This window comes from Micrasema longulum, unplaced genomic scaffold (genome assembly GCF_059751315.1).
Source record: "Micrasema longulum isolate JH-2025_06_02 unplaced genomic scaffold, ASM5975131v1 h1tg000820l, whole genome shotgun sequence".
NCBI lineage: Eukaryota > Metazoa > Arthropoda > Insecta > Trichoptera > Brachycentridae > Micrasema > Micrasema longulum.
In genome coordinates, this window is record NW_028278012.1 from 132953 (window position 1) to 145085 (window position 12133).

At 35.1% G+C, this 12133-nt stretch overlaps 2 protein-coding genes across 2 annotated transcripts in view; both read right to left on the reverse strand.

Annotated features, from left to right (window-relative positions):
- Positions 1-1874: 1874 nt before the first annotated feature.
- Positions 1875-8294, reverse strand: LOC148278836 (uncharacterized). Its single transcript, XM_088230808.1, has 2 exons — positions 7384-8294; positions 1875-5241 (listed from the first exon to the last, which is right to left on the reverse strand). Exons 1-2 carry the CDS (start codon positions 8062-8064, stop codon positions 3868-3870), a joined length of 2055 nt encoding a protein of 684 aa, XP_088086934.1. The 5' UTR covers positions 8065-8294; the 3' UTR covers positions 1875-3867.
- A 1323-nt stretch (positions 8295-9617) lies between these two features.
- LOC148278837 (uncharacterized) overlaps positions 9618-12133 on the reverse strand; it is a 39836-nt gene continuing 37320 nt past the window's right edge. The window contains exon 12 of the mRNA XM_088230810.1: positions 9618-10258. Coding sequence (XP_088086936.1) covers positions 10148-10258 — 111 coding nt within the window. The 3' untranslated portion in view covers positions 9618-10147. The remainder of the gene's footprint in view (positions 10259-12133) is intronic.

Sequence of the window (12133 nt, forward strand, 5' to 3'; positions counted from 1 at the left end):
TTGATTTTGTAAGAAATTTGCACTAAACCTTGAAATGAGCACTCTGTAGCATGATTTTTAAACCACTCACCCTCCTCCCAAATTTTAGACTTCCAACGACTCATTATCTTCCAAAATAAGCACACATATCGCTAAGTTTGACAATTACAACATTTTCAAAATCATAGTGGTGATTAATATGATGCTTGAAAATATTTAACATGTTTTTTAAAAATATTATTATCAGTTTTTATTTCAAAGTTGCTGTACGAATTCTGACATCTTTTTCTATAAAACTGTAAAAAAAAATTCCTAAAAAAATTAAAATTCCAATATTTTTTAACAAAAGTATTTTATTTACAAAGGTACTTTTTTAAATATACATAATCGATGATATTTTTGGCGTGTGTAAATGTTTGTAGACGTGCCATCAGGGAAATTCCTCAAGATTGTCATTTTTTAAAACTAGACTTGGATGAAGGACCTTATAGAGAATGCGATCCGGATGTTCAAACAGAGATAGAATGGTGAGTATCGAAGGATTAACGAGATTATATGCCTCAATCTTTGTAGAAAAGATGGAGGAATCGAAGAAATATGGATGTTCAAACGCGGGTAGAGTGGTGAATGTTACCTAGTGTGTAAAGTGATCACTTAACCCGGCTTAGACAGTTTAAAGGTTAATAAACTACAACAGGGATGGAGAATACCTTAAATAAGGGAATATGGCAGTCTAGGCATTTACAGGGCTTATGACCATTGGCTGGTTTAAGTGACCACTTTACACACTGTGCAACATTCACCATTCTGCCCATATTTAAACATTTATATTCCTTCAATTCTTTCATCTGTTGATGTTTGTGAAGTTAAAGAGCTGAAACCTTTATTTATGCGGGTGAGATTCATCTAATTGAATTATTTCACCTACATACTAGGCAACGCCTGAAAATATTATTTTTTCAATTTCTATACTTCTTCATGGACCAGGTGGATTTATCAACAATATTTTGAGTTTGTCCAAATTTTTGTAGACAAGGACTGGATTCAACTCCCTGGGGAACTGTTAACATTAACATATTACAACAGAGATGAAGAACATTTTAAAGAAGGTAATATAGAAGTCAAGGCATCTACAGGGCTTATGACCTGTCAATGGCTGGTTTAAGTGGCCACTTTACACACTGTGTAACATTCACCATTCTGCCTATATTTGAACATCTTTATTCCTTCAATTCTTTCATCTGTTGATGTTTGTGAAGTTGAAGAGCTGAAACCTTTATTAATGCGGGTGAGATTCATCTAATTGAATTATTTCACCTACATACTAGGCAACGCCTGAAAATATTATTTTTTCAATTTCAATTAATATAAACAGCTCCCAATATATTACAACAGAGATGAAGAACATTTAACATTTAAGATGTGTTCTTCATCTCTGTTGTAATATGTTAATATAAACTGCTCCCCAGGGAGTTGAATCCAGTCCTTGTCTACAAAAATTTGGACAAACTCAAAATATTGTTTATGTTATGTTTCTTTTTTACTTTTTCGCTGTTTTTTTTTAAAAATATTTTACTTTCACCGAGATGTTTAGTTTTTAATTATTCAACTATATTTCATATTATATATTACATACTGAATTGTTCACTGCTGTGATTATTTCTGTAAAACTTTTCATTGTAAAAGGTTCTTTAAACCGTTGATATATAAATAAATAATGGTTCATGGCATTTTCATTTTCACACTCGATGCGGAGCATCGACATGAAAGCTACTCTTGGGTAATACTGAAAAAAAATCAAGCAGAGTCCGCGATTGAGGTCCTGGGTTCGATTCCTGGGCTGGTGTTCTGAACCGTTTCTACCCCGTAGAGAGCGGTTGATTTGGAGATTTTAATTTTTTTAATGTGACGACACTTTACTTCATAAAATGGCCACACCGTTGATTAAATGTCAGGTGATGTGTAAAACTGTTTAAAAGAAGTAATAAGGTCTGTATTAACATATTACAACAGAGATGAAGAGCATTTAAGATAAGGTAATATAGAAGTCTAGGCATCTACAGGGCTTATGACCTGTCAATGGCTGGTTTAAGTGGCCACTTTACACACGGTGTAACATTCACCATTCTGCCCATATTTGAACATCTATATTACTTCAATTCTTTCATCTGTTGATGTTTGTGAAGTTAAAACACCTCTCTCCCGCTTCCACTCCCACCGAGTCTACTATATAACATTGTCTTTCTGCCTTTATAATAATTTTCTATGTACAAATATGTCTTTAAAAATGTAATACATAAATAAATATTACATACTACAAATACTGATAAAAACATGTGAATTGTATTTAGAATAATTAATTGTGTTTTCAAAATCAATATGAATATTGTGGAGAAGTGATTTCATACATAAATGTAAAAAAGACATTCAATAAAAATGAGATTTGCTTATGAATGTTGATAAATCGAAAGTGATGGTTTTTGAAAGGGATGAAAATATAACTAAATGTGAGATCAGCGTGAACGGAGATATTCTGAATCAGGTAGAAGAATTTGTGTACCTGGGAAGTATGTTTACTAGGGATGGAAAGGCCGATAAAGATATTGAAATGAGGGTGAGTGCCGGGAACAGGGTGAACGGTGCACTAAAATCTATTTTGGCAAACAAATGTTTATCGCAGGAGGCTAAACTAGCAGTTCACAACGGAGTTCTAGTTCCAACTCTAATGTATGGGAGCGAAGTATGGAGTTGGAAAAATAATGACGAAAGTAGGTCGAATGCTGTCGAAATACGATCCTTTAGGCGAATGTGTGGTAAAACGATGTATGATAGGTGCACAAATGTCGAGATCCGTGAAGTGTGTAAGGCTGAGACACGCATTATTGACAGAATCAAGAAAGGGGTGCTGCGCTGGTTTGGACATGTAGAGCGAATGGACAGCGAAAGAACGACTAAAAGGATCTACGATGAAAATGTTGATGGATGCAGAAAACGAGGAAGACCGAGAAAGACATGGCACGATCAAGTCCATCAAATACTTGAAGATGGACATGTCAAAAGTAGGAATAATCGGCGTGCGTGCATAAGAAGATGTATGAATGTAGAGGAAGCGAGGTCTGTATGCCAAGATAGAGTGTTATGGCGTTCTATCCTCTCTGCCTACCCCTACGGCGAAACGGCGTGATGGTTTGTTGTTGTTGTTGTTATAAAAATTAGTTCATAGATCTTGGCATCTTCATAGTGTTTGGCCTTGGTGTTGTGACATCAAGATTCGTGATATCGTTCTACACAAATTTCAAGGGCCAGGAACAAATAAACATGAGTCGTTACATATTAGAGGCGTGGCCAATGGAATGACCGTTTTTGCGGGAATTCAAAATTACAAATTTAAAAGTATTTTTTATGCTACTAATAATTAGCAAAAATTATTTTTTTTACTGGACAGTATTTTATAGACCTTTATTACTTTAAAAATGTTTAAAAAAGAAGATGTTTCTCTTTTAATTAGCTGGTAAAAAAGCAGTATAAAAATTGGAAAATTGGTTTCAGGCGTTGCCTAGTAGGTGAATCGATTCAGCCGGATATATCTCGCCTACATGATAAAGGTTTCGGCTCTTTTACTTCACAAAAGTCAACAGATGGAAGAGTTGACGAAATGTGGATGTTTAAATGTGGATGGTAAATGTTAGGCAGTGTGTAAAGTGGCCACGTAAACCAACAAATGACAGGTCATAAACCATGTAAATGCCTAGATTTCCATATTCTCTTGCCAAAAATGTTTTCCCACTCTGCCGCAGCAAATTTAGATCTAAATAACTTCCTAGGGAGGAAAACCAGCCGGTCCGCTAACATTTGGACACACTCAAAACGTTGTGGAATATTTTTATGCTATTTTTTATTTAAAGTCTCTCCGTGCATCATGAACAGGTGCTGCGAAAGCCGTCCAAAGCTGGTGAACTTCCTGCCGCAGACCTTACAGTTGGGCGCCTGAGCACTCGTCTTCGAAAACTTAATCACCGATTTGATTTTCTGTTCCGTCCGATGGATGGAAACGTTGTTTTCTTTGCCTACGGCGCTTCGTCCCCGGTGCGTAGAATGGAAATGCTCCCGCAAGAGAAACGCCGTTTTGAAACGATTCCCGCAAGCGCCACATGCTAGCGTACGGTGCGTTTTAAAATGCTCCGCCCGGGCTTGAAACGATGCGAAAAAATCCGAACAGACTTCGCACTGCATAGTATATTTGTGTTTAGTAGCGTAATGCAAAAGAATCTCCGATCCTTTCACACAATCTACGTTACAATATTGACAGACGTACTTATCCGCTCCGATTTTAACGAATGACGTTTTGTGCAATTCGTCGTGCGTCTGTTTTTCTTCCTCCGTGGCGAATTCATCGCCGCAAATCTCGCACGCGAACGTGGCGTTCGTGTGCCCGTAATCCAACTTTACGTCTGCGACAGCTTCGTCGTCGTCGTCGTGCAGAATCAATTCATCAATTAAGTCTCCTTCTGCGTTAAATAGTTCAGCGAGCGACGTGATTCGATTCAGAGCCCGAGTGTTTTCTTTCGCGATGTTTCCGCAGAACAGCGTGTCCGGGGGCAATGCCTCGTCCGTTTCCCACTCGACTCTTTTGACTTTGACGTGTGAAATCTCTTCAAAATTAGGAAGCTTTCCGTCGCATATGTTCTTGATGGCGACGCGGATGGATTCTAGTTCTGCGAGACTCAATTTTTGGCTGTCTTCTAAGACGGGTAACGTGTAAAATTGCAAACACCATTCAGATTCCAAACTGGGATCTAAATTGCCGATTATTTCGCCGTCTTTAGCGACTCTGTATGTGCCGATTTCGCGAATGCTTTTAAGGCAGACGTCGTCTTCGGAGGAGAATCCGGAATTTTCCGACGGGCTTTCGACGTTTACCATTTCAATTCCCGGTTGCAATTTTTTTTTTCTTTTGCACCGAAGAGCCTTTTTTCTTCTGCCTTTTGGTTTTACTATCTTCTTGGTTGTGTCTGTTTTTTTTAGACGCCCGAGGGAGAATTCGATTCTTTTGAACATGACAGAAATGAATTTTTCGAAGATATTTATGTCTCCTTTACCAAAAAGGTCTAGAGTGAAATTCGTGAGACTTCTTTTGGACGATTCGAGTAGTTTTTCAACAGCTTTAAAGTTTTTCTTTAATATAAGCTCTTTAGATGATGTTTCTACTTTTAAAATTGTATTTTTTTGCTGGTACAGAAGTCGTTCATACTCTTGTAGTATCTGAAATATAAAAAACAATATTTTAAGAGATAATATCATAAAATGCTCAGCTATTCGTTGGAAAGCAATGACAAATCATTTATTTATTTATTTATTAACGGACATTGTCCATTTATACAATTTATAGGGTTTTAATATTACAATAAAAGAATAAAGGTTTCAGCTCCTTAACTTCACAAACATCAACAGATGAAAGAATTGAAGGAATATAGATGTTCAAATATGGGTAGAATGGTGAATGTTACACAGTGTGTAAAGTGGCCACTTAAACCAGCCAAAGCCTAGTCTTCTATATTACCTTTTCTTAAATGTTCTTCATCGCTGTTGTAATATTTTAATAAAAGAATAGTTAAAAACATTTTTTTTTAAAGAAAAGAAGCATTGACAAACATAAGGGACATCGAGACAAGATCTGGACTATTTATTTAGTGCTCATTTAAATCGCTGTAAACTTAAACCAAAAAAGCAACCACTTACCTTACTACTTGAAAACTTTTACTGGAGACAAATTTAAAATCAATCTGAAAAAGCACATGATGACTGAACTAACTAGACTAGACGAGACATAAAATGACTAGAAAATATTAAATTTCCAACGTAACCCTAACGGGTTTTTTAAAATTGTAAATAAATAAAAAAAATTAAAATGCATTCTCTTCGAATGCAACCCCGGTAGATCGATGAATAGAACATTTATGCTCCTAACTTCTTTTTAACATATTCGATTGAATTACAATATTTGAGTTTATCCAAATTTTCGTAGACAAAAGACTTTCAGATGAATCTCTTCACAACAATAAAGGTTTCAGCTCTTTAACTTCACTAAAATCAACAAATGCAAGAATTGAAGAAATACGGATGTTCAAACATAGGCAAAATGGTGAATGTTACACAGTGTGTAAAGTGGCCACTTAAACCAGCCAATGACAGGTCATAAGCCCTGTAAATGGCTAGACTTCCATATTCCCTTATTTAAGGTATTCTCCATTCCTGTTGGAATTTGTTATTCGATTGAAGATTTTAATATCTACAAACACGCACAGGGCAAAGATCTATATTTCTCTGAAAACCGCACGTAAATCGGTTAAGCGGTGTAGGAGGAGTACGGTGACATCACACGTACAGAGGAATTATACAGGGTGTTCGGCAGAACGTTGGACATACGAAAATGGGGAGCAGGTGGGGTCATTTGCTTCCTACTCAGCTCCAAAGATTTGACCGGGGCCCCAAGATTTTTTTAATATGACTTTTTTTTTAAATTTGGAATTTCGTAACTTTCATACCTTTAGCTCCTATAACTTTTTTTTTAAGGGCAGATCTGATTTTTTTATATTTTTATTGAAATTTTAATGGTTGATAAGTCCTTTTAAAATTAATATTTGTTTCATGGTATTGGTAGAAACAAAGTTATGGACCCTCAAACATGAAAAAATAGTTTCAAAAAATTTAAAGCTCAACTTCGCGTTGCATTTAAATAAAACTAAAAGTGATGGAAAGCTTCTGATTTTTTTAAAACATATCTTAAGTATGAGCTTTCTAACGGTGTGTAGTTTGTTTTGATATCTTTTTTGAAACCGGGGTTATTCGTTGTTATTAACCTAACCGGACCATTTCGACAAAATTCTACTTATGTGGAAAGTAAAATATTTTGAGAAATTTATCAATGCAAAGGTGAAAATAATGCAACGGATTATTACTGGGATGGTTACACAAAGCATATCATAAGGGGTCTCTTTTCTCTCTTTCACTCTCTGAGGGAAGCGCCCAACGTGGCAGCGGCGCTTCACAAAGGAGGTAATAATGACAATGTTTCACTAATCAGTTTGTCATATTAAAATAAATCATATAAAAAAATCTTGGCGCCTAGGTCAAATCTTTGGGGCTGAGTAGGTAGCAAATGACCCCACCTACTCCCCATTTTCGTATGTTCAACGTTCTGCCGAACACCTGTATATATAAAGATGGCCGTACAATTGAATGCTATGATTTTTACTGCGCGTAAGAAAATATTTCATATCCAATTTCCCATAGTACTGAATTCCCTCATTTTAGAAGAGATACTGAGAGTATAAATGTAAACATAATTGCTGTAAAAATTTGTGTTAAAAAGTATTAATTTCCAATAATAAACAAATCTCTCACCCGTATTTGTTTGTGTTTGTACTTAATGTGGTCGAGCAATTCGGTCAACGTCTTTTTCCAGGAGTCGCAAATACAACACAAGAACATGTCCTCTGCACTTGGCGGAGATTCTTCGGCTAAACTATCGAAATCGGGAATATATTCACAATTATCACTTCCAACTGTTTCGCCACCTTTCGAAAAAGATCGCGTCCGTTCGGGAAAATTATCCGATCCTTCGGGAAAATCGTCCGAATGTTCGGGAAAATCATTCGAATGCTCCGGAAGATCGTGCCGCGGGCCGCTCGTCACTTGTTTCATTTTCAAATTTCCCTCTTCTTTCACGATTTGAATGACGATTCCCGGCATTTTCGCGACGGCTTCTTCCTCGTTTAAGCTATTTTGGTCGAAGGCATCGTCCAGGATTAAGACTTCGTGTAACTCAGACTCCGTATGCTCCTTTTTCAACGCAAAATCAGAAAGCGAACAGTCGTCAAAGCGTGTGTTCAAATGTTCGCCTACGTCTGTCAGAGTGGCTAAAATAGTGTCACATTTCTCGTTGAACGGATCTGTATTCGGTTGGTTTTTCATTTGGAACTCTCTAATTAACGCGCTGTCGTATTTTGTGCGTCGAGATTTTAAAGAGTTCTTATCGGAATCGGTCGAACGAATAGTGTTGCTCGAACGCTTTCGCTTCTCCATTTTTGGTATATTTTGAGGTTATAACAAGTTTATATTCAGAAATCCGCAAAGCTACGTATCACAGAGTTACATTTCAGGTACTTTGAGTATTTGTTTGTTAATTTTAATAATTTTTGTATTTTTTAATGCAAAACTTAGTGTAATAACAAAAGTAAACAATGTAGAAACGCCAAATGTTAAAGATGCCATTTGAACCACACTAACCAGAGATTACTCTAACTGTCAAAGTCAAAAATATCAACTCGCGAGGGGCCCGGGTGCCAGATTCATTTTTCTTCTTTCTTTTTTAAGGCTTTTTCACCGCTGTACTGGGGTATTCTAGCCAGTGTCAAGTTTATTTATTTATTTACACATGCGTTAGTAATATTTATTATATTTTTGATCTTTAATTCAACTAAAAAACAGACTGGTCAAAAGAAGAAAAGGTTAAAAAATTACGCTCATAAAATTTTGTACCAAAAAATACATGATTTTAATTTATTGCAACAGAGAGGGAACACATTTTTGAGGAGGGAATATGGAAGTCTAGGCATTTACAGGGCTTGTGACCTGTCATTGACTGGTTCAAGTGGCCACTTTACACACTGTGTAACATTCACCATTCAGCGCATGTTTAAACATTCACATTTCCTCAACTCTTCCATCTGTTGACGCATAAATAATATGTAAACTCTCGGAGAGAGACGGGATTGAAAATAAATAAATTGGTATTAAATAAATCAAACTGGAATTGATAATGAATGAATAAATTCGTTATGACAAAGGAGAAGCAACTTTGCACATGGCAAGAATATTAGGTAGCCTCATCCCAAGCCAATGGAAGACATCTTTTCCAATTGAAACTAAATGTAGCCTTGGTTTTCCAAGTGATTCTAAACAAATTTGAGACATCTTCCATATGCAGAATGCGTACTGGATACTGTTGTAATGGTTCTCACCTGTTCAGAATCCATGTCTGGGACTCTGCCATGCGCGAATGTCCGCTTGAGGAGGAAGATCTAAATCATGTTTTTTTTGGATGTCCCATTAATGATTGTTATCCTGAGTTCCTATCCAACCTCTCCAATATCAACATCCCATTCCCTTTTCATATTCTTACTCTCCTGTCCCCACCCAATAAACGTGTATTTAAAATTATATGTAAATATCTAGTTATAAATGGTGTCAAGCTGTAAATATGTTATATTATTATATTTATATATTATATCAAATACTAACTCACTAACTTTTATACCTTATATTTGACTAACAAATGTGTAAATATTAAAAAAATAATAATTAAAAACTCGACACTGGCCAGAACACAGGAGTTGAGAGGTAAAAAGGCCATTAAAAAACGAAGAAGAATGAATAAATTAAGTCTTAGAGAAATTGACAATATTTTGAGTTTGTCCAAATTTTTGTAGACAAGGACTGGATTCAACTCCCTGGGGAGCTGTTTATATTAACATATTACAACAGGAAGCCCTGTAGATGCCTAGACTTCTATATTACCTTCTCTTAAATGTTCTTCATCTCTGTTGTAATATGTTAATTAGAGAAATTGGATATTATTTTTTTTAGATAAGTGTTGCATTTATTATTTACGTTGACTATTATGTGCAAGGTTTATATTGCTTTAAAGTGTATTTTTTTTGTTTTTAAGAAGCTTCTATTTTCTCTATCAGTGTTGGCATCAGGGCTGGTATTCTGAACGAAATTGAGCGCAAAGAGATCACTCTTCCAAAATATGTGTTAAAAATGTGTTTTCTACGCGCGCTTTAGCGTTCAGAATACCACCCCAGAAAGGATATTCTATGGTGGGCCAATCAGCAACTTCTCAGCATTTGCTCTTGTAAAGAGAAAACCACTTAAAACTCTTCAGAGCAAAGTTTTGGGCATATTGTGTCCTACTTCGGTGTATATTACCAATGTCCTGCACTAACTTGACCATGTAAGATACTACCTCTCGTGTGAGTCCTTTAAGAAGTATCACCGGTCTGATGTCGCCCAAACTTCTGCATCGCGCCTTCAGCTGCTGTCTCTGAAAGCTGAAAAGGGGGCAATGCATCAACAGTGAGGGACTTCTTGAGGTGTTTCGTCATCACATGGGCTGCTGTCGATCTCGGAGATCTTGGAGAAATGCAGGTAGCTCATGAATCCACCGTAACCCGTGAAGATTTGGGTTAATCCAAAGCCGACTTTCTTCATTCTCCTGAAATCAAAGGCAATTGTGGGGAATAACATTTTAGTAATTTGTCCGGTAGATTCATGCAAATAAAGGTCATTGGTCGGTTGAAGTTGAATGGTCCTGCTTCTCGAAGAGAAGAGAAGAAGTAAGGTGAGAAATATTGGCAAAGAGAGTTGGGACTGAAGATAAATACATTTTAATGAAAAAAGTATAAATAACTGTCTTAGAGAAACTGGTTTCAAAACAAATAAATTAGGAATGATACTCGTATTAAATAAATAAATTAGGTGTCTTATAGAGATGGGATTAAAAATGGATAAATTGGAATTTAAATAAAGTAGAATTGGAGCTATACAATGCCTTCTCCCTTTTATGTACTTTTTATTTAATATTTATATTTTCATATATTTACTTTTTTAGAATTTGATTATTTTTTCCCCTCTCTTCCTGCATTCATAATAAATTAATGTGAAATCTGTAATTGGTATTTTTTAAATTGTTCTTTATTAGCTTGTATTTATATAAAGACTATGATTTCCTTAGTAAATAAATAAATAATTGAACTGTCCCAGAGAAACAGGGTTTAAAATAAATAAATTGGGATTAATAGGTAATAAATTAATTAATTAACTATCTTAGAGAGATGGGATTGAAAATAAACTGGTTGAAATTAAAAATAAATTAATGATAAAACTGTACAAGAGAAACATGTTTCGAGACGGTTTCAAAATATATTTATTGGGATTGATAGGTGATAAATAAATTAACTATCTAAGAGAGATGGTATTGAAAATAGATACATTGGAATTTAAAATAAATCAACAATAAAACTGTCACAGAGAAACAGGTTTCAAAATAAATCAATTGGGATTGATAGCTGGTAATAAATAAATAAATTAACTATTTCAGAGAGATGGGATTGACAGCAGATAAATTGAAATTAATAATAAAACTGTCTAAGAGAAACAGGTTTTAAAATAAATAATTGAACTATCCGATGGGACAGGATTAAATATAAATAAACTGGAATTTATAATAAATCAACAATAAAACTGTCACAGAGAAAAAGATTTCCAAATAAATCGATTGGGATTAATAAGTAATAAATAAATTAATTAACTGTCTGAGAGAGATGGTATTGAAAATAGATTTTTTTTTTTTAAAGAAATATTTGCGTTTTTATGATTTACCCAAATATTTAATTTTAAGGTCCATTTTCAACGAGTTGTAAATAACTCACTATTAGAAAATGGAATCCAGTTGGGGTAGAGTGGGATTCAAACCACAGACCTTTGGTCCGTGAATCCGAGACACTAGCCACAGGACCACAACCCGATCAATACGATACACTGGAAATTAAAATAAATCAACAATAAAACTGTCACAGAGAAACAGGTTTCAAAATAAATAAATTGGGATTGATAGGTAATAAATAAATAAATTAACTATCTAAGAGAGATGGTATTGAAAATAGATACGCTGGAATTTGAAATAAATCAACAATAAAACTGTCACAGAGAAACAGGTTTCAAAATAAATAAATTGGCATTGATAGGTAATAAATAAATAAATTAACTATCTTAGAGAGATGGGATTGAAAATAAAACTTTCCAATAGAAAAAGGTAAAACAAAGCGTGGTCTATGCATTCCTCGTCAAGCCCACACTCACACCGAGGACCGTCCACAATCTGGATTTTAAACAAATGTTTATTCAAAATACAGTGGCCAATCTTTGGTCAGATAATATTGGAGACGATTCTCTTAGACATTTTGTAGGCATGATACCGAGAGAGTGTCGGATTAAATTTTGTATATTTTTGTATCGAATTCCTTTGTTTGCATTTGAAGTTTGCCCAACTGATTCCAACCAACAAAACAGTTTTTTGATCAGAGAAACA

Coding starts and splice junctions, on each gene's coding strand:
- LOC148278836 (XM_088230808.1), bottom strand. CDS start 8,064: ATGGAGAAGCGAAAGCGTTCGAGCAACACTATTCGTTCGACCGATTCC. Junction 5,242..7,383: donor ACAAACACAAACAAATACGG/GTGAGAGATTTG, acceptor TTTATATTTCAG/ATACTACAAGAGTATGAACG.